The following is a 24,468-nucleotide window of genomic DNA, read 5'->3' as shown; positions in this document are numbered from 1 at the left end:
AACCTCTGAACGCAGCAAAAAATTTATAGCTTAGCACGCTCGACAAGTACGAAAACGAAACATGCAACGTGTGCATGCGTGGGGTTAACTCTATTGCTAGACGTAATAGAGTTAACTCTTCATAGAGAGTGACAGTTTTCAGCCGCGAATATGCGTGAAATGGCAATTTTCGCGAAATATAACTCCGCAAATAAATTCATCTTGTAGGGTATTTACCTTCATCACTGTGTGTGCTGACTGATGAACTCTGCGATTCTAGAGTAAGTTCAATGTCTACAATATAAACCATGTAGATTAGTAGATACACTGAATATCTGCAACTCATTAAAGGTTGACTTGCAACAAAATTTACATTACAGTTATTTGGTATCAAAAGATTTTCTATGGCTTACTCTGCTGTGTTGTAGGTGCAAAATATGTGGAAATGTGATTTACAAGCTCTTAAAAGCTAAAAAACGAACAGTTGATTGCGGCCATAACGAGACCGCCGTAGATTAGAATCTCTTTCCAAAACGGCTCCAATGGGACGTAAGTTGTACAAGATGGCTACTGTTTACACTTTCAAGTAACCTCATTCGTCGAAATATTTTCACAAATATACTTCACGCATTCAATAAAACCATGTCTATTGTCCTTATGAGTCTATTTCATCGTCATTGTGAGGCTGTCACTTTCAGCACTGACAACTTATAACCTACCGTGAAAATTCGTTTAATTTTCTAACCTTAGCTCGAAGGAGTACATGTCATTGTCTGATAAATATGACGAGCCTGTTGGTCACCTGTGATAATCGAAAAGTGCTGCAGAAATTATTTGCGAAGTATGGGTCACATGATCAGAATACGACTAGACAATTAGACCAAGCCAAAACAAAACTGTAAAGTAGCGAGCATCTATATTTGATATGGGGTCTTCGGTAAAACTCGAAGTGTTTGTCATAAACTAGTGCTACGATAAGTTTTATATTGAGCCTTTTAATTGGCCTTTCAATTTACGTGCGAACATCACGTGACAAAAGAATAACCAAATGTAATGACTACGTCAGAGAAATAAACTGATTTTAATCTACGGTGGTTTCGTGATGACTGCGATTAACTGTTCGTTTTTGAGCTTTTAAGAGCTTGTAATCACATTTCCACATATTTTGTACCTACAACACATCAGAGTAAGCCATGATGAATCTTTTAATACCAAATAACTGTAATGTGAATTTTGTTGCAAGACAACCTTTAAGTTTCAGATTTCTATATACATTGAATGATTTGATTTACACAAATGTCATAACATATATGCTACAGACAATATACATGACTAGAAAGTCAGTATACCACCTGATATCAAAGGTCACAACTTTTATATAATGACTCGCAATTTATGAAAGCTGTGTAAATACATGTACAGTCAAACATGGATAACTCGAACTTCAAGGGACCGAGCAAAAGTGTTCGAATTATCAGAGCGTTCAAGTTATCAGAGCACTGTCACAAGTCCATATAATTACTTATTTATTAGTAGATACATGTACATATACAAACTATAATATAAATCAAAAGCACAAATGGCTTGTTTCAAATTAAATGCTTCTAATGTAAAGTTTAAAACGTTTTCATGAAAAAGTGTAGAGATTTTTCTATCACTTGAGATTGGTTTGTTGTTTGAGGTGATGTTATTGCCAGGACGTTTTTCAGATTGACATTGGCAAAACTTGATAGTTGTTGAAATGCTCAAAAGAAAAGACATTTTTTTTTGGGGTTTTACCCACGATCAATTTTGCCGTTTTTTCTTGAAGTTTATGCAGATAACCTTACTTTACCTGGGATTCGTTAAGAGCAACACTCCGAGGCAGTTCAATTAGAAGTTTTATGAGGTTTTACGGTACATTCTATATCACTCACGCTTTTTTAATAGATACTTATTGAATTTACACACGTATTCTGTGTTTAGGTCAAACGATGAATAGTTTTTTGTAGCTCAGACAACGTATACGTTTAATTACAACAATTTTTGAGACGTTTTAAACATTCAACATTCCGACGTTGATTCAACACGGAATCAACGTCGGAAAACTATTCATCACGGGCTAGCTGGGTCACACACTCAAGGATTTTCGCCACGCACATACAAAACAAAAACAACATGCGATTTTTGTTTTGTATGTGCGTGGCGAAAATCTTTGCGCGCGTGACCCGGCTAGCCCGTGCTATTCATCGTATCACAGTATAAATCAAATTTCACCAAACTTTTAGAAAAGTCGTTGACAAAAATATTTTGCCGATGGTGGTAATAACGACGCTTATGAATTACGAAAAGATGAAGTTTACCTCTATGGCTTTGAATAAAGTGATTTTCTAAAGCGATAACAACCGTTTCGGTACCGTTGGGCAAAAAAATAGTTCGAATTAACAGTGTTGAGTTCGAGTTATCTATAGCAATTTATCATTACGTGGGAACGGACCAAAGGAAATGTTCGAATTAACCATGTGTTCGAGCTATCCGTGGACGAGTTATCCATGTTTGACTGTATATATGTAGATACATTGAATAATGTTAAACTCATTAGGTTCCAAAGTTCTAGATCCACTGAATGATTTCATTTACAGTATATAAAATGTCATGAACATATCTGCTATAGAAATTATATATAACTAAAAATTAATGTACATTCTGCAATCAAAGGTCACAACTTTCATAAAATGACTCGCGTATTATTAGCTCTCACGGATCTGTAGTAGTTAATCAAATCCTACAACTAGTACACAACTCCTTCCCAGTACTTACACTTAAACTGCAACTTTGGTAAGATTTAGTATTTTAGTGATAATATCTGATTCATAATTATCTGATAAATCTTTAACTAACCAGTTGGGTAGCGATTGTCAGCACCATCATCAGATTCTGGTTCTATTTTCACTTCTGTAACTACTACAATAAAAATGAGAGTTAATCTAGAGAGAATTATACAAAAAGCTTATTCTATATCAAATACTGCTTAATATATTCATCAATACATATATCAGTGTATATATATCAATACATATATCAATTTATATACCAATAAATCAATATATATCTCTAATATATATATATTCAAAACAGTTCAAATGTGACGTGTATATATATATATATATATATACAGAAAAAATATTATTTATTGTAAATATATATATTTATAATAACTAATTATTGTAAATATATATATATATATATATTTACAATCAATATTATTTTTATTGTAAATGTTATTTTCTCTAAATATATATATTTAAAGTAAATAAATATTAATCTATATTATTATTATTTGTTAATCCTTAACTAACCAGTCGGGTAGAGATTATCAGCACCATCATCAGACCCTGTTCTCACTTCTGCAACTACTACAATAAAGATAAAAGTTCATCTAGAAGCAATTATACAAAAGGCTTATTCTATCTATCAAATACCACCTAATCCCACGACCAAACACGAGCAAAGCGATTGTTTGGCAGATTTATGATAAATGCATATGTGCACACAACTCACGAAAATTATTCGTCAAAGGCCGTAGCAAACCCTTGTACCGAAATCTCATCAACAAATTTAACCATTTTTCAATGGAGTCGTTTAGGTACAATAACGATACAAAACACATATAAACCTATTTAAATATGTTACTAAGTCTTTATTATTTGTAGAAAATTTCCTAAACCTTACCTATCTGATCGGAATATACATAAATAGACAGATAAATTTGGCCTAAAATCGTTGTTAAAACTTGACAAGCCTTATTTTTATCAAAATGAAGACCGGCGAACGAAACGCCGAGCGACCAAGAATAGAACCATTAGGCTGTGGGCATTTCACGAAAAAAAAATGTGCACATTTGACCAGTCTATAGCATGGTCCAATTGCCAAAGGTTTCTGTAATTAACGTAAAAGTACTGAAAAGTTCGTTTCTTTTTTGCCAATTTCAAAGTAACTGACATTTTGGACACTTATGAGTACAGTGCACCATCGAGATACGATTACCGTGATATACGATTTTTTCACCCTACAAAGTTGAACATCGTGAGATCTTCACCTCGCTATACGAACTTTATTTCACCATACGAATTCGAGAAAAGTTTCGCCCGAGTTAAAATTTGGCAGTCGGTGTGCTCATAACGCACATCGAAATAACAAAGACGCCGAAATGCTGTTTGCCGAAACCATTTTCACAACATTTAGAAGAGACACGATGACCGACTTCTTTCAGGTCAGCGTTCCACCTGAGAAACTTTGTGAAAAGCACATAATCGAGAGCGAGTATCCATTTTTAGCGTTATAATGCCTTTAAAAAACAAAGGAAAAATGATTTTCATGACAACAGAGTTGGAGGTCATAAATAAATAGGAAAAAGACGATTATATTGTTAATACTGCCAAGAAATATGGTCGCAACCAATCAACAATTGCAATTATCAAAAATAAGAAATTCGTTAAAGCAAGCACAAGGAGGAGCTTACGACTGACGAGTTGAAAGCAATACATAGGATGTAGAAGAGACATAAAGACCTACATCGACAGAAAAGTGTTATGTGTTAATTTACCGATGTGAACTGGTTCATAAAAACAATACATATCATTATTTATCTTTGCGTGGCATGTTTTTAGTGCTTTATTCAATACATTTTATGTTTTATTTATTTCATTTTGATTTTATGTTTTATTTTCTTGTTTAACCATGTTTTTGCAGATGGGCCTGTTTTTTGCTACGTAAATAGAAAGCATTGTATGTATGTAACTCATATATAACTAGCTACTCAAGATAGTTGACGCATTCCTATTACTTTTTAGAACTTGCTAAAACCATACCCTTTAGGGTATAAATACGTACAAACTTTTGTCTGTATGGTCACACTAATTTTTGTGCACATTTCATTCAAGACAAACTACTGTACAACCTTCTCTGAATCCTTTTTAAAAATGTTAGCTAGCTAGCAATTTTCTGCACTGCACCAGCATTTACAGTGCACGAGCAAGCGTCATCCTCAATAAGTGATAATCCGCACCAAGTTAGCTTATTTTCTTCGAGCACTCTCTGTACCAGCAGCAAAGCTGTATCTTCCTGGGTATTTCTGCTTTTCACGACCCAAAAATAATAAACTAGATCAAGAGCTCAAGTCACATTACTCCAAAGGTATGTGCGTACACTACTGTATGTATAGTAAATAAAATTTCATTTTTTGATGGCCATCATTATATGTTCAAGTGTACGAGGTTCCGCTTTTGAGAATTGCAACGCGCAGCTTTTACGGTCAAGTTTGGTTTAAAAAGGTTTTAACCAGACTCGCTAAAGGCTATAGTAAAAGCTGGGAAGCGAAAATATTATAGTGATGAAAAGTTAAAACTTAGTGAAATAATTAAAAATACATATTGAAACTCAGCTTTAATTAGCTTTGAATGTGTGTTTAATAAGCTAAACATATTTGAAGTGAAATAAAAGCTTATGTTGTACGTACGTCTTGATAGTAACAACTCCTTACCATGCGTACTGCATTTCGTACACACATGATGTTGCATTTGACAGTTTTGCAGATCACAATGACTAGGTGCCCTTAATACAATGCAGCTACTGTAGGTAACTATAGTTACTAAAGTTAACATACTATTTTGTTACTAAATTTCAATATGTACAGCATTTTTATAAAATTTTGGACGATTTTTACCATTTCTTATTGCATTGTATAATTACAAGCGTTTCTATATCCTACATAGGGCTTTTCCACTATACGATGCCAACTTTCAAACGGATCAACATAGCATCCCAAGGGTGCACTGTACTTTGGTATTCCAACTGATGCCCAAAGCAGTGAAAGTAAAGGAAATGACGATGATATTTTTTCTAATGATTTTTATGAGATTATTACAACATTTAATTATAGGAAGATTAAGAACAATTATCCAATTTTATTAGATTTAATTATAAGAATAAGCATTCGAATTTACAAGATTGAAGTATATAGTGACCAATGTTGGGCAATATGTTACTGTTATTATTTTTCTAAATAGTTTTGTTAAATAGATTTTCTAAAAATCTATATAAATATCACAACTTCTTGATATTGTTAGCTATGACATTTTGAAATGCAAACAAAATTGTGCATTGGTTTTCTATTATTACTGTATCACTATATTAATAATATTGGTGCATTTTACTTCTAATCTTGCATTTCTCCTATTGCGGAGAAGAGATATAAACATATAATCTTTTCTTTTCATTATTGCTGCTTGTTGTACATAATAACACCCAGTACATTACAGCAACCATTGCAGTTATCCTATTGCACTGCAGCGCACTTTGACTGCTAATATTGCATTTCTCAACCATCAGAACCCTTTCTTTTTTCCAATATCACTTTGGTCGTGGGCTGTATGACAGGAAATTTCTAGAAATTACCTGTCATACAGCCCACGACCTGATAATGGAATAAGTGATCATGGAAAAAAGAAAGGGTAGTGCTGGTTGTTGAAAAAGTAGTTGTCAGCAGGAATTGACAGAGACTACTATCTCAAACCTATGTTTTACAACAAAAAAATAAATATTAATTGAAGCTGTAGGCCTAACCTACTGTAATGTATGTAATTTAACAACAGCAATAAGGAAATATGTTTATTATAATTCTTAAATGCAATATTAGAAGTAGAATGGCAAGCTGCTGTGTAATATAAACAGTTTGAAAGTTGGTTGTGTTGAATGTAAAATGGTTTTGATAGCGATCTGTAACAGAAAGCAAGTATGAGCATTCACGCGTCTGGAAGTTTTCTGCAAACTGGAGCAAAATAAAAAATGTTGTCGTCATAAAGGGGCAGTGTAGTTCGGCCCTAGCTTGTACATAAGATGTAAAGAACTTTGGCTAACGTTTTAAATAATTTAATGAAACCTTCGGTAATTGGACAAAAAAAAACATAGGCTGATAAACTGTGTACCACAATTTCGTACCTGTAAATCAGTCTACGCCTCAAACGGTCTACGTTTATTACAGAAATCTTCCGATAAATAAATTCGAATTATTATTCTAAAAATTAAATCTTATAATAATTTTATAAAACCGAATAATTATTCTTATAATTAAATATTTTTGCAAGATATTAAAAACGGAAAAATATTAGAAACCTTCGGCAATTATACAATGCCATAGACTGGTGAAATGAGCACATTTTTCTTGTGAATTGCGCACAGCTTAATAGTTCTACTATCTGTCGCACGGCTTTATTGGCGTTTCGTTTGTCAGACTTAATTTTGATAAAAATAAGGCATGTCAAGTTTTAAAAACGATTTTGGGCCGAATTAATCTGCTTATTTATGTATAATCCGATCAGATGGGTAAGGTTTAGGAAATTTTTTACAAATAATAAAGACTTGGTAACATATTTAAATAGGTTTATATGTGTTTTATATCGTTATTATACTTAAACGACTCCATTAAAAATGGTTAAATTTGTTGATTAGATTTTGGTACAAGGGTTTGCGACGGTGTTGATGAATAATTTTCATGAGTTGTGTCACATTTGCATTTATCATAAATCTCCCAAACAATCGCTTCGCAGTTGTTTGGTCGTGGGATAAAACTATATTCCAGGATTTCATGAAACATTCCAAGATTTTAATAGCTATAACTGGACACATCGACTCACAAAATCACAGTGGACACACAAACTTTGAGATCCATATATAATAGAAATTCCACTGTCATACAGCCCACGACCAAAGAGATATTGGAAAAAAAAGGGTACTGATGGTTGAGAAATGTAATATTAGCAGTCAAATGGCACTGCAGTGCAATAGAATAACTGCAATGGTAGCTGTAATGTACTGGGTGTGGGTGTTATTATATACAACAAATAGCAATAATGAAAGGAAAAAATTACATGTTTATATCTCTCCCCCTGCAATAGGAGAAATGCAATATTGGCCAATATTAGAAGTAAAATGCACAGATATTATTAGAATAACCAATATTATTAATATAGTAATAATACAAAACCAATGCACAATTTTGTTTAATTTAAAAACGTCATAGCTAGCAATATCAAGAAGTTGTGATATTTCTATAGATTTTTAGAAAATCTGTATCACGTAGTCATTGTTCTGTAGTCATCCAAACTTATAATTAAATATTGTAATAATCTCATAAGAATCGTTAGAAAAAAATATCATCGTCATTTCCTTTACTTACACTGCGTTGGACATCGGTTAGAATACCAAAGTACTCAAAAGTGTCTAAAATGTCAGTTACTTTGAAATCGGCAAAAATGAAATGATTTCAGTACTCCTACGTTAATTACAGAAACCTTCGGCAATTCGACAATGCTATAGACTGGTGAAATGTGCACGTTATTTTTTCGTGAAATGCGCACGACTTTATCGTTCTATTCTCTGTCGCTCGGCGTTTCAATTTCTGGTCTTAACTTTGATAAAAGTAAGGCTTAGCAAGTTTTAATAACGATTTTCGGCCAAATAAATCTGTCTATTTGTGTATAATCCGTTCAGATGGGTAAGTTTTAAGAGACTGTCGACAATTTACAAAAACTTGGTAACATATTTAAATAGGCTTATATGTGTTTTGTATCGTTATTATACTTTAACGACTCTACAAAACGATGGTTAAATTTGTTGATGAGATTTCGAGACAAGGGTTTATGACTTTGTCGATGAATAATTTTTGTAAGTTGTGTGCACATGCATTTATCATAAAAACTCTCAAACTTCGCTCCCGCTCGTTTGGTCGTGGGATAATGTAAATCAATATTAATATATATTATTTGTTAATCATTAACTAACCAATTGGGTAGAGATTATCAGCACCATCATCAGATTCTGTTCTCAATTCTGCAACTACTACAATAAAGATAAAAGTTCATCTAGAGACAACTATACAAAAGGCTTTTTCTATCTATCAAATACCACCTAATATATATATATATATATATATATATATATATATATATATATATATATATATATATATATATATATATATATATATATATATATGTAAATATATATATAATATATATTTATATATATATGATATATGTATAATATAATGTATATAAGTATATATATATCAATACATATATCAAAATATATGTATACCGTGAAACTCGGATAACTCGCCCTCGAATAGCTCGAACACATGGTTAACTCGAACGAATTTGTTTGGTCCGTTCTCACGCAACGACAAACTTCTTTAGATGACTCGACCTCAACATCTTTAACTCTAACAGTTTTTTGCCCAACGGCTACGGAGGCGGTCTTTATTGCTGTATAATATCACTTTATTCCAAGCCATAGAGATAAACATGAACTTTTAGTAGTTTTTGGTCGGCCCTTATTATCATCATCGGCAAAATATTTTTGTTAACGACTTTTCTAAAGGTTTGCAAAAGGTCAAGTTTTACCAAATATTCGCTTGGCAATGGCCCATCGAAAGCAAGGGAAAGTGTGGACACCTTCGGATGAGCTTAAAATAAAGTCTGCAAAATTGATCTTTGTTAAAACGCTCAAAAGAAAAAGATGTCTTTATTCTGAGCGCTTTAACTGCGGTCATGTTTTGTTTATTTTAATCTAAAAACGTCCTGGCAGTCACATCACCTGAAACAACAGACAAATCTCAAGTAATAGAAATATATTTATACTTTCTGATAAAAAAATCTTAAACTTTACATGAGAGTCCCCTTAACTTGCAACAAGCATTCTATGCTTTTGATTTATATATAGTTTGCATTTGTACACGTATCTACTGATAAATACATACATTTGTGACAGTGCTCTGATAACTTGAACGCTTCAATAACTCGAACACCTTTGCTCGGCACGAAGCTCGAGTTATCCAAGTTTCACTGTATATATATATACACATGTATATATATATATATATATATATATATAAATATAAAATAAAGATAAAAGTCCTGGATATGTAGAATTAACAATGAAAATTCTTGCATAGAAGTGTGCGTGTATAAAAAAGGTTACTGTTACACCAGAAGCTATCCATCAAAACTTTGAATACGATGATACTGGTACCTTTTGATACCGGTACAAATACAAAAATGAAATGTCGTACTGTCTTTGTCTGACCGAACAGAGAGATAATGTCGAGGCTCTTCCCACGAAAACGATATAATTGTCCGTGTTGGAAGAATTGGCCTTGACCCTAGATATAATAAGTAAACCTTTAGAAAAATATTTTCAACAGCGGCATCGTAACACGTGGCCACATTGGTAAAATAATCAGCATGTGCTATAGCCGGAATGACAGACATTCAAATACTTTGAAAAAAAAATATAGATTGATATATATTGTGATATATATATATAAATATATACATATATAGATAGTGACTACATACGCTTTACGCATAACTTTGTTAATTGCAATGCGCATGTTCGGGTTTGGTTGAGACCCGAATTTATATTCGAGCTCCAAGATGACCAAATCTCAAAATCTTTGGTGAGAAGTCTAAGGCTAAAATAATTAGCACGCGCATGGATTATGTGGTATATGATAGCACAACTGATCATTGAGTCGCGGTGCTTCAGTGGTACAGTGTACGCATATGAACCTTGTCGATGCATTCGTAGAGAGTTTAAATCCACTAGAAAACAGAATTTTAATATCCAGATTTTAAGTTCTATAGCTGGAAGGACAGTCATACTTTCACATTTAAATATATATATATGTAGAAGAAAGATTGATATACATGTATATAGTGATTGCATAACGCTAGCTGCATTATTTATCATAAAGCCATGAAAGATTGGCATACATTTTAAGTATGAGCCAACTTTATTCCATCATATAGCCAATTGGACAGCGCAGTGTATAGGATAAATAGATGTCTGCAGAACTGGAGGTGGTGAGTTCAAATCCAATTTGCAGCGATTTTTCTGAACTCACCCATTTGACCATACACACAGGAAAAACTTGACTTATATTTTTTAATTTGTGGGCTGTACCATAAGGATAAGGTAGCCAAAAGTGAAAGTGGAGCCAAAAGTGAAAGGGGAGCCAAAAGTGAAAGGGGAGCCAAAAGTGAAAGGGGAGCTAAAAGTGAAGCACACATATTCAATGTTTATTTTGCAACGATTTGCTTAGTCTCTCTAAACAGCAGTCTATTTTGCTAAATAAATATAAAAGTTAAATATAATAAGTAAGTATAAGTATATATAAGTAAAATATAAAAGTTGTTTATAAAAGTTTAAAAACTTAGTTGTTTTATTTTTCTTTTAATTTATTTAAACTGCACGAAACACTTTTCTTAGGATATGAAGTTTGAAAGTTAGAATGGCAACTGTTGTTATACATGTATGTTAGATAAAAATAAATTTTTTGTGCCAAGATTTTTATTATCCGGGCAACGCCGGGTATTCACCTGGTATTAATATATGTATGTAGACATATAAGTTATATATATGTTATACATATATATTAATATATACTAGCTGTGCCACCCAGCGTTGCCCGGGTAATAAAAAAGTCTTTGGACAGAAAATTGATTTGTATTTAACATATAACAACATTTGCCACTCTAACTTTCAAACTACATATCATGAGAAAAGTTTTCTGTGTAATTGAAATAAATTAAGATAGAAAATAAAAACAACTGTTAAGGTTTTCAAACTTTTTCAAAAAATTGTAACGTTCAAACTTCATATCATGAGGATAAGGTTTTGTGCAGAACTAAATTAAAAATAAATTATAAAACAACTGTAAAGGTTTTTAAACCACTGTAAATTTAAAAGTTCACAGCTTTCAGCGACGTATAGCTTTTAATAACGTACAGTGGAGCCTCAGTTCTCAAACATAATCCGTTCCAGAAGGCTATTATGTGTTACCCGCTAGGTTAAGTGTTAGGTTGTTCTAGCATTGCTAACCGAGTTGTTCGAGATTCAAAATAATTTTTTCCATTAAAAAAAAATTATGTAGACTTTAATCGTTTCAAGGTGAGAAAAGCTTCGGTAAATTCGGAGAAATACTTCGGTCAAGTATTTTTTTCAACATTTGTACACCGTAAGCTGTACTGTATACTGCATACTATAAATAGAAATGGGTAGATACAGATCGTGTTTAACTTTAATAAAAGGTTTTCTAATTATGGTGATGGAAAAAGAAACCAAAAGTAAACATTTCGTACGTTTGGCTCATTAAACATCAAAAATATTAAAGGTTAAGAGACAATCCTAAAAATTGCAAAAAATGATAATGAACCAGAAAAAAATGCAACAGATCAGTTATATCAAAAATCGTAGGAAAAAGAAAATATAAACAGCGATGGCCTATTTACTTTACATCTTTAAAGGAGTAAAAAAAGAAAATATAAACAGCAATGGCCTATTTACTTTACATCTTTAAAGGAGTAAAAAAAGAATCTCTTAAAAGAATCTTCCAAAACAATTTAGGGTCTCGACTAGAGGAGTTATCTTCCTAGCAAACATCTTCGGTAGAGGAGACGTCGTCCCAGATGGCTCCTCCCTTTTTGTAAAGAATTTATGAAGCCTAAAATGCTTATCTGTTTTCATGCGTTTCCGGAGCTTTGCTAATTGCAATGCGCATGCTCCGGTTTAGTCGAGTACCGAATTTATGTTCATGCTCCGAAGCGAACAAATCTCAAAATCTTTGGTGGAAAGCCTAAGGCTAAAATAATTAGCACAGGCATGGTGTATAGATCTGTTATATGAAAACGTGTTTGATTGCTATGGCGTTCTAGCTCAGTTGTAGAGCATCCGGATCAAAGACCCATCGACGCATTTGTCGTGGATTCAAATCCGTCAGTAAGCGAGATTTTAAAAGCTATAGCCGGAATGAAAAACAGCTATACGACATACAGACATACTTTGAGAAATATAGACATGAAGTTTGTCTGTGTACTTGTTGTTGTCTATGTTCATCTATAGCTATTAAAATTCCGCAATCTGATGGATTTGAACTCACAGAGATTGCTACCGAAAGTCTGAAATCCAGGCGCTCTATCACTGAGCCATACAAGGCATAATGATCTAGGTTGTTACCGTATACCGTATGTACACGCTAAATGACGTATAATTTGAAACAATGAACTCTATTATTTTTATGAGCACGATGCTTGTTCATGTTTTCTTGAACTTCTATTTTCAGTTTTTCGTAAGGTTTAACAGCTATACAGACGACCCCAACTTACGAACGAGTCACGTTCCGAACGATCGTTCGCAAGGTGAATTCATTCGTAAGTTGCTTCAGGGCTATAATTTATATAATAATTTATGTTTAAGGCCTATATAAGTATATTGAAGGTTTATATAAGTATGTTTAAGGCTTGTATAAGTAACCTGTATTGGTTTGTACTGAAAAAATATTTAATAAATTGGAGAGAATACTGTGGTGGACGCCGGGCCATGACACTGAATTTCTTATTTATTGTATGTGTTGTCTTTTTTATTATATCGTTGTTTTAATCGTTATGATATCACTTATCGTTGTTGTCTTATTTTTTTCTATGTGTTGTCCTTTTATTATATCGTTGTTTCACTTGTTATGCTATTGTTATATCTGATATCCCGTCATAACACTATCACTTATCGTCACTTATATTGTTGTCATACCAATGCGCTAGCGGTCCTATTTATTCATCTTGTTAGCCGGTGTTCTGATCGTTTGCCGTTAGCCGGAACGGTTGATATAATTGTATATAAAGGAGCGTGCTCACTTAGTTGAGGTGAGCAGATAGCCGTAGGCTCCTCGGCTAGTGAAATTTCCTTCGCTAATAAAAAGCTGAATGAAACTACACGCACTCTTTTCTCTTTATTTATTAGTCTAGATCAAGCCAAGTAAAGGCTGGCAAATTCCTTTACAATACGTAAAGTAAAAATAAAAAAGTTCTTTGCGCACTGGAGATACGTACACGCACTTATGCACTGCAACGAACTGGGCAGAGGAAGGTGGATGCTGGGTGGTGCTTCTGAGTAGTGCCTCTTTCCGCCGCTAAAACATCGGTAATACCGTCACTAATAGCGCCGGACATACGTGCAGACATGTTCGTATGTACCGTTGTTCATAACTTGAATGTTCGCAAGTAAGAGAGCGTATGTATCCGTGGTCAAGGCAAATTCTTTGCACGCACGCAATTATATTAGCTTCGTAAGAAGAGCCTCGACATTCTCTCACCATTCGGTCAGACAGAGACAGTACAATATCTCATTTTTACATTTGTACCAGTATCGAGAGGTACCAGTATCGTCGTATTCAAAGTTTTGATGGATAGCTTCTGGTAGAACAGTAACCTTTTTTATACACACACACTTCTATGCAAAAATTTTTATTATTGATTGAACATACTCAGAATTTTTATTTTGTTTTCTCAGTTCATATTAATTGTATTATTACCGAATCATCTTTTATTGTAATCGTAGCAAAGAATACTTAATTTAGCTATTACTTGCTAATTATTTCACATTTACATCTAAACCATTCTGTAGTTGTTTTATTATTTTTAAATTCATTTAAAAGACCAGCACAAAACATTTTTCTCCTGATATGAAGTTTAAAAGTTGTTTGACAAAGCTTGAACACTTTTACAGTTATTTTTATTTTCTCTCTTTTCTCTATTTCAACTACACGACACACTTTTCTCATGATATGTAGTTTGAAAGTTAAAATAGCAAATGCTATTATATATTAAATACAAATAAACTTTCTGTCCAACGTCTCTTTTATTACCCGAGCAACGCCGGATAGTACAGCTAGTCTGTATATATATTTCTCAAAGTTTGTGGCTGTGTTTGTCCAGTAAAAGCTGTTAAAGTAAAAAAAAAATTTCTTATCGAATCAGTATCACAGAAGACTTGATATTGGACCCTCCCCTTCACCAGTCCAACACCCCACCATTTTTGTCCACATGAGCTTGATAGATTCACTAGGCAATATATGTCGCAATATGGGAGCAAATATGCTACGCTTTCGATCATGGCACAAAGTCATGGCGTAATGTCATATGAAGCCGTTGCTCTTATTAGTAATCTTACTCAAATTATCCATTGGCAATGTGCCAGGTTAATGGCAAGTGGCAGGCAAGTACAATACATGTCGTTGTTTATAAGCTGATTTTAAATGTCGGGAATTCCGCTAGCATAATTATAAAACGAAAATATGCCTTCAAATTTACAAATAAAAACTTGAAAGATCGTAAGATCACCGTAGGTTAATTGCAAGCAACAGATATCACCTTGTAGAGACATGTATCAGCTTCTCCTGCATATTTATTTAAAGATCTACGACAAGGTGGAAGTATGTTAGTATATTCTTTCCATGTAAATGGGTTAATGTTGTACAGCCTGAAGAAGAGCGCAAATATAGGCAACACTTATTTCGCCTGTGAAAGGGTTGAATCTATCTTCTCAACGAATGTTTGAAAAATACAATGCCACCGTTTATTTAAACGTCACCTCTAATGAAGCGTCACTCTAAGAGAAGGGTTGAAAAATAGAGCGCCACAGCATTCAAATAAAGGTTGTACGGTACATATCAATATGTGCTAATCATTAACTAACCAATTGGGTAGCGATTGTCAGCACCATCATCAGATTCTGTTCTGACTTCTGCAATTACTACAATAAAGATAAAACTTCATTTAGAGGGTATTATGCAAAAAGCTTATTCCATATATATCAGAATATATATCTTATATCGATATATAATATATATATTACATATATATAATATATCGATATATATATTAATATATATAGATATGCTGGCTCAAATTAGCCATTGGCAAAATGCCAGGCCAATGGCAGGCACTAAATTATCTGCCACTGTTTATAAGCTGTTTTTAATACCCGTGCAACACCAAACATTCCGCTGAAATAGGCCGTAAAACCTGTAATTGAATGCCACCTCTATTTGAACACCCCTATGAGAGAAAGGTTGAAAAATAAAGCACCACCCCTCTATTTGAAAGCCACCTTGACAATCTTAGACCTTTATAATCTCATAATATCGAGCGATCAATAAAAAAGTGTCCACAAAATCGTATTAATAATGAATCATTGACATCAATAACAATTAATTCTCTTGTTGACCAACTCCCTAGTTTTTCATTTTGTTTTTCGTTAACACTATGAATGCACCGCCAAAGACATAATTAATAACTGTCTCAGGCTATTAGTAATTCCTCGTTTATCGCGATCTTGATATTCCCAAGTACCTGTATATAAAAACTGTTTACATTTATGATAGTGTATGAATTACTAGCTTTAGGCCAAAGGTTGAGTTGAGCAAGCAAAACTTTTACAAGCTGAATTTCTGCTAAATGCAGAAATATGCTAAAAAGTTTTGCTCTGTCTGCCAAAAAATTGTTTGAACCCTAATATCGACTAGTTCAACAGTGCAGGAGAAAAGTTGAGGTCAGAAGACATCGTGGATGGTATCGGACAACCAGAAGATGTCCATTCCATCGATAGCAACAATCAAACGCAGCTATCCTAGCAAACGATAGAAATAATGTTATTTTAAATATTAATTTTTGTTTCTGCATGTAATATAAGTATGGTTCGTTTATGTCCCTTGTTCATGAACATGCATCATTTGATAAATTATCATGATATAATTTATAAATTTGTAGATTTATAGCATATTATTTGACAGCATCATCACGATAATCTAATCTTACAATTGATCGACGCTTGTAATTCCTGTTCTATTGCTCATAAAAGTTAGTTTTGGCTGCAAGCTGTAGCAAACATATCAATAAGGGCGATGAGCTTCCATGCAACATTGGTAAATGTAAATAAAAATGTCTTCAAATATCAAGTATATAAAATAGAAAGCTCCAACAAGTTGCAAAAAAATGACACAGGCTATAGTATTATCTCCGGCCAATTCCAAGCAATAGATGTCAGCTGGTAGAGATATTTCTCGGATTTTTAATGCACATTTATTAATATTAAGAGATCTTGGAAAGTGGGAGGTAAATTAGCAGATTTATTGCATCCAAAATATATATCGCCCCACCAGAAAAAGAGAGCAAAAATATAGACAACATTCGCTTCGTCGGTAATAGGGCTAAATTTATCTTCACAAAATTCTGACGAGTCATTTGAAAAATACAACGCCAACCTCTAATTTAGCTAATAATTAGCAAATAATGACTAAATATAGTCTGTTTTGCTATGATTACAATGAAAAATTAATTGGTATACGATTATATGATTTTAGTACGTTTCAGTGTTGGCATCATAAAGTGGAACTATCGTATTGAGTGGTATACAAACCCATAGTAATTATCTAATGCAAACACCCGGGAAAATTCATAAAAATCATCATCGTTAAAAATAGTAACAAGACAATATGTTAAGCTTAGTAACTGTGGTTACCTGAAATAACTTTAGCGCATTTTGTGGTTATGCTGCAAGAAAATGTACCATTACAATGGACTAGGTGCAGAACGTACTATGAAAAGTTTTTAAACTCTTGATATGAACATAAAGTTAAAGTGAATGTAATTGGCGGAGTAACACAACTTAATGGCTGATTCGCAACAAAATCACATTACAGTTATTTGGTATCAAAAGATCCACTGTCTTACTCTGCTGTTTTGTAGGTGCAAAATATGTGGAAATGGTATTGCAAACTCTTAAAAGCTCAAAACGAACAGTTAATCGCGGCCATCACAAAAAGGCTGTAGATTAGAATCCCTTTCCAAAACGGCTCAAATGGGACGTAGTTGTACAAGTTAGTACGTAAGTACGTAAGTTGAACATGATGGCTTCTGTTTACACTTTCATGCAACCTCATTCGTCGAAACATTTTCACAATTATACTTCACGCATTCAATAAAACCTATTGTCCTTGTGCGTCTATTTCATCATCATTGTAATGCTGTCACTTTGAGCACTGATATCTCAACACCTAGCCTAAAAATTAGTTTAATTTTTTAACCTTAGCTCGAAGGAGTGCACATCATCTTCTGATAAACATGATGAGCCTGTTGGTCACCTGTGATAGTCGAAAAAGCCTGCAGAAATTATTCGCGCTGTTTGGCAGGAAGTATGGGTCACATGATCAAATTACGATGACTAGACAATTAGACCAAGCTGAAACAAAACTGTAAAGTAGCGAGCATCTATATTTGATACAGGCTTTTCGGTAAAACCAGAAGTGTTTGTCATAAATTAGTGCCATGAAAAGTTTTATATTGAACATTCTATTGGCCTTTCAGTTCACGTGATAACATCACGTGTCAAAACAATAACCAAAATGCTTGAGTACATCAGAGAAATAAATTGATTCCAACCTACGGCGTTTTCGTGATGTAGGCAATTAACTGTTTGATTTTGAGCTTTTAAGAGTTTGTAATCACAATTCCACATATTTTGCACCTACAACACAGCAGAGTAAGACACGGTGAACCTTTTGATACCACATAGCTGTAATGTGGATTTTGTTGCAAGTCAACCTTTAACTAACCAGTTGGGTAGAGATTATCAGCACCATCATCAGATTCTGTTCTCACTTCTGCTAATACTACAATAAAAATGAGAGTTCATCTAGAGAGAACCTTACAAGAAAGTAAATTCTTATTCTATTGCTTATTCTATATATCAAATATACATATCAATGCATATATCAAGTTATATACCGTAAAACCTCTAATTGAGCGCCACGGCATTCTATTTTTCAACTCTTTTTTTGTAGTGACGATCAAGTAGAAGCTGGCGTTGTCTGGTCTGGATGTAATACATCTGCTAACTTAGCTCCAGCTTGTCGAAGATCTTTTAATAATCATTTTAATTTATTATTAATCATGCATTGAAAACCGAGAAATATATCTACCAGTTGCTATGTAATGGTGATGGTATGTAATGCTTGCAATTAATCTACGATGATATTATAGCCTGTCCTACTTTGCAAATATGTTCGAGCTTTCTATTTTCTTTCGTTTTAAATTTCAAAACATATTTTATATCTATATTTAACAATGTTGCATAAAAGCTCATGGCACTCATTGATATGTTTGCTACAGCTTGCAGCAAAACTATCGATCCATTGTTTTTGCGCAATAGAAGAGGAGTTACGAGTGTCGATCAATTGTAAGGCCAGATTACCGTAATGATGCTATCAAATAATGTGCTATAAATCTGCAAATTTATAAGCTATATAATTATAATCGATCAAATGCTACAAATATATAGTTATGAACAAGTGACATAAACGAACCATACCTATAATACATGCAAAAACAAGAACTTTTTAACAAAAATATTTGCATCATTTGTACAGCCAGCCGCGTTATAATAGTTGCGTTCGATGGAACGAACATCTTCTGGTTGTCCAACGCCTTCCAGTGTTTTGTGACCTCAACTCTTCTTTCGCAAGGCCAATTATTGATATTAGAGTACTAACAACTTTTTGCAGATCAAAACTGTTACGCATTACATTTCACACAAAAAATGATAAGATTTTAGCCGCATGTATGTTAGGCACAACTTTTAGCCGAAAACTAGTCATTCCTATACCATCGTGAATGTTAACCGTTTTTACATACATCGAAGTAGAAACAAGGAACTACTATTAGCCTGATAAAATTATTAATTATTTCTATGGTCTTTCAAAGTTTTAACGGATAAAACGAAAAGCTTTGGAGCCGGACAACGAAAGAATCAATTGTTATTGATGTAACCGAGTCATTATTAGCACGCTTTTGTGGACACCTTGCTACTTATCCCTTGCTATTATAGGTTCACAAAGATAACAGAATGTCCAAGTGGCAGTCAAATGTAGGTGGCGCTCAATTAAAGGGTGGCACTCAACATTTTAACCCTTTACCTATAGTGGCGGTCAGAGGCGTTAAAATAGAGGCGGCGTTTAATTAGAGGTTTCACAGTATAATGATATACATAAGTTGTCATGGTTATAATGGGAAAACTCTTCCACCTTAATTACCTTTATCGCTATCTGTGTTGACTGATGAACCTTCAAGTTCCCTTTTAACCTCAATATCTACAATATAATGTATTTATAATTTACTACTTACAAAAATTGATTTAGTGAAGCTACACAAAAGGATAAGCCTAAACAGTACTTTAAGCTGGCTGGTTAAAGGTTAACTTGCAACAAAATTCACATATTTTGTATAAACACACATATTTAGTATCAAAAGGTTTATCATGTCTTACTCTGCTATGTTGTAGGTGCAAAATATGTGGTAATGTGATTACACGCTCTTAAAAGCTCAAAAACAAATAGCTAATCGCAGCCACCACAAAAACGTTGTAGGTTACAATCCCTCTCCAAAACGGCTCAAATGGGACGTAGTTGAACCCGATGGGCTTCTGTTTACAGATTCATGCAACCTCATTCATCGAAATATTTTCACAAATATACTTCACGCATTCAATAAAACCTTGTCTATTGTCCTTACGTGTCTATTTCATCATCATTGTAATGCCGTCACTTTGAGCACTGATATCTCAAAACCTAGTCTAAAAATTAGCTTAATTTTTCAACGTTAGCTCGAAAGAGTGCATATCATCCTCTGATAAGCATGAGGAGCCTGTTGGTCACCTGTGATAGTCGAAAAATGCTGCAGAAATTGTTCACACCATTTGGCAGGAAGTATGGGTCACATGATCAGATTACGACTAGATGATTAAACCAAGCTGAAACGAAACTGTAAACTAGCGCGCATCTATATTTGATAAGGGCTTTTTGGTAGAGCCCGAAGTGTTTGTCATCAACTAGTGCTCCGAGACGTTTTATATTAAACCTTTTATTGGACTTTAAATTCACACGATAACATCGCATGTCAAGACAATAACTACGTCGAGTTGACTATGTCATCGAAATAAAGGGATTCCAACCTATGGCATTTTTATGATGGTTGCGACTAACTGTTCATTTTTGAGCTTTTTAATTCCATTTCCACATATTTTGCACCCACAACACAGCAGAGTAAGACATGGTAAAGCTTTTGATACCAAAAAACTGTAATGTATATTTTGTTGCAAGTCAACCTTTAAAGCAACACAATAGAGTAGTATGTAGTTACAATACATTCTGGTTTAAGAAGGCAAGGTTATTGCAGACATGTGATGTATGACATGTCTACAGGGAACATAGCTACAGTAGAAATGACTATAAAGGAAATAACGATAGCAGACAGGCTATCGTTATTTCATCGATAGCCTCTAGAACATCGATAAATATGAAATGGGTACATATAACATGGCTATAGATGGCATGATTGAGAAATAAATGGGTATGAAGACATGAATACATAATGCTAAAATCTTTAAGGACGATAATCTTTATCATGAACATAGTGTGATAGAACTCTCTAACTAACCGGATGAATTATAGAGACTGTCACTCTGACCATCTGTTGTTGGGTTCGATTTTACTAGCAAAGCTTCCATGACCGACGTTAAATATGTGGGTTGATTTATCTAAATAAGCAAAGAACATAAAACTACATGATCATGGATGACTGGGTTTTTATGAATGAAATCTACTTGCAAGTAAAGAGATGACAATTTAGCTCAACATTGGGCAGACGATAAGAAACATTAAATTAGAAACGGGTTATTACAAAAAGATAACCCTAATAAATACATTGAAACTCGGCAAACTCGACTTTCACTGGACCGAAAGAAAGTGTTCGGGTTATCAGAGCGTTCAAGTTATGAGAACACTGTCACAAGTGCATCTATTTATCAGTACATATACAAACTATATATAAATCAAAAGCATTTATTGCTCGTTGCAAGTTAAGCCTCCAATGTAATGTTTTAACAATTTTTATCAGAAAGTATAAATATTTTCCTCTTACTTGAGATTTGTTTGGTTTAGATGATGTGACCGCCAGGACGTTGTCAGATTAAAAGAGGCAAAACTTAATTGCGGTTGAAATGCTCCGTAAAAAAAGACATATTTGTTTTTTGAGCGTTTTAACAAAAACCAAATTTGCCGATTTTTCTTTAAGTATATCTGAAGGTTACCCTGCTTCTCCTTGATTTCAGAAGGCTATCCCCAAGCGGATGTTTAGTAGAATTTGATTTTTTGCAAACATTAGAAGAGTCATTAACGAAAACATTTTGCTGATAACGGTAATAATGACGCCTAATAATTACTAAAAGTTGATGTTTATCTCTATGGCTTGGAATAAAGTGATATTCTAAAGCAATAACAACCGTCTCGGTAACCGTTGGGCAAAAAACTGTTTGAGTAAACGAAGTTAAGGTTGAGCTATCTAAATCAATTTATCATTGCGTGGGAACAGACCAAACAAATCCGTTTGAGTTAACCATGTGTTCGAGCTATCCGAGGGCGAGTTATCCGAGTTTCACTGTATATTGATTTGAAGATCATCGATGGTGATTGGTTGGACTCAACCTGTCGAAACTTCTACCTAACTAAATTAAATACACTATCAAACATAGTGACAAAATCAAAGTTCCATGTTTTGATATATCTTGGCAGCCTCAGTGTTGTATACTTTTAGCATTACAGTTACCGGTTGTTCTGGCTTATACTGACCTTCCCTTTTTTGCTATATTAATGTACAGTGGCAAAAATGTTATGTTGACTTTTTCTATTTTGAATTTGTGTCTAGGGCATATTAACTCTAGTCATTGGCAAGTAAAGTACTATGAACTAAATGACAGAATTAAACACGATAAGAGAGTAATAATTGTGTCACAATAGCGATAAACAATGTGCACAATATTACTACAGTTGTAGAGCGATGCAAGCCTCGCAATGGCTCTACAGCTAATTAGATTGTTTAAAAACTTTAGGTTTATAAGTATGAATAGAACAAAAAAAAGATTCGGACCTAATAGGTAGTAAACAAGAAACATGACCAGCGCAAAAAGATTGGGCCGCTGTGAAACTAATGTAGGCCAAACATAAAATCTTATTCAAATGTGGCTCATTTGCTAAATCCTGTGAACAGAGGTACATTAAAGTTAGTACCAGGAACAATCATGATAACCTTTGATCATCATGTCCACCTCCTACTGTACATAAGTTTATATAACCTATTACACTAGAACATCATTTTCCATGTGAGTCATTTGTATATATGCAGATGCGATGTTGTCGGTATCCTCTTACAGAGTACTTCTCAGTTGGGCAAGCAAATAAGTAATCGTAATAGGAACATGATGTGAACATCACTAGCTTAGGTTTAACAGCTTTTATTTCTTGCTTTGTTATTGTTATACAGACATTAGAATTTTTTTTCATATTAAACTGTCGACTATGTGAGTATGAGATCTCAAGTTGATGAGTATCCAAGTGGAGAATTAAACAGAAACATAGGTTTAGTTCTTTCCATCGGTCTACAATGCTTAATTTTTGTAAGTTTAGGTCTAGGGCATTTTAATACTGGTCATCAGCACGTAAAGTCCATGAATACTCTCATACTGACAACATACTCGAAATAGAATGGAAATATCAGGTGTTTCTAGAGTTTCCTTTTAATCCACTACTTTATACTTAGTCCTAACGTGCTAACACCAAATGAATCTTTGTTAGTCTTATAATCAGCTCTGTGTTATTCCCTAGTGTCGACTTATGCATAATTTATTTCTTTCTAAGATGCAAAAAATTTTTTTAGCCGATAAGAATCTAAAAATTATTAAAATATAACTTCATCAATTCTTTTAGTTTGGCTCCAGAACCACTTTTAGGTTTCTGTTTCACAATAAATAGAGCTTGCTGCCATCACCAATTTTGGTCGCCACAGCAACCACTAACATTTTTATAGCTGACAAAGGTATTTGTGAATTCATCTAGAGCAGACATGTCCAAAGTTCGGCCTGAAGGCCAAAAGCGGCCCGTGATCAATTTTCATCTGGCCTGCAACCTCCTTCATCAATCAATAACGTATGGCCCGCCTGTAGAATTAACCTTTGGCCTTTCATTAGGCTTTGCATCCCCGTTTTTGCGGCATTGCTTATGGTGTGTAAAAATCCCTAACGGCCAGATATCCGCAATCACATGGCTTTGTTTACAAAAGCTGTTTTTAAGTAATAGCGTAAACCCATCAAATTAATTCTTGCACAGGTTTGATCAGATATTTCACTTCTATTTGTAACAGTTTTTAAATATCTTTACCTACTTCCTTCGCTTTATTAATAAACTTTATTACAATGATATCGTGAAAAAAATTGATACGATTCATTTGTTGGTAGGTAATAACCAAAATGATTGTGATGCAAATAAAGAATTTTAGGATACTATCTATAATTTTTCAACATATTTTGAGTCATGAAATGATGATTAACATGTGCTCAATAAATATGTTGCTACTGTGAATGTTTACACGATTATAGTTGCAACACAAAAGTACGATTACAGTTTGCAACTGTTAATCGTACGAACTATTATAGTTTTAGCTCGAATAATGGTGAAGTACTGTTTTTTTCTGTTTGATGACATTTGCTGTGAGTTGCCCGACTTTTTTTACT

At 33.7% G+C, this 24,468-nt stretch overlaps 1 protein-coding gene across 11 annotated transcripts in view; it reads right to left on the bottom strand.

Annotated features, from left to right (window-relative positions):
* LOC137387289 (zinc finger protein 345-like) overlaps positions 1-24,468 on the bottom strand; it is a 129,594-nt gene that overhangs the window by 57,393 nt on the left and 47,733 nt on the right. For 2 of the 11 annotated variants that reach the window (XM_068073657.1, XM_068073658.1), the window contains exons 2-9: positions 21,342-21,441; positions 19,940-19,996; positions 18,464-18,520; positions 15,547-15,603; positions 8,800-8,856; positions 3,318-3,374; positions 2,860-2,922; positions 217-273 (exon numbers count right to left, since the gene is read on the bottom strand). In XM_068073657.1, the coding sequence (XP_067929758.1) occupies positions 217-273; positions 2,860-2,922; positions 3,318-3,374; positions 8,800-8,856; positions 15,547-15,603; positions 18,464-18,520; positions 19,940-19,996; positions 21,342-21,411 (475 nt within the window). In that variant the 5' untranslated portion in view covers positions 21,412-21,441. The remainder of the gene's footprint in view (positions 1-216; positions 274-2,859; positions 2,923-3,317; positions 3,375-8,799; positions 8,857-15,546; positions 15,604-18,463; positions 18,521-19,939; positions 19,997-21,341; positions 21,442-24,468) is intronic. The other 9 variants (XM_068073649.1, XM_068073653.1, XM_068073654.1 and 6 more) reach the window with 7 other exon arrangements.

Source organism: Watersipora subatra, chromosome 2 (genome assembly GCF_963576615.1).
Source record: "Watersipora subatra chromosome 2, tzWatSuba1.1, whole genome shotgun sequence".
Lineage (NCBI taxonomy): Eukaryota > Metazoa > Bryozoa > Gymnolaemata > Cheilostomatida > Watersiporidae > Watersipora > Watersipora subatra.
Note: the sequence above shows the minus strand (reverse complement) of the source record. Positions and strands in the feature narration are given on the sequence as shown.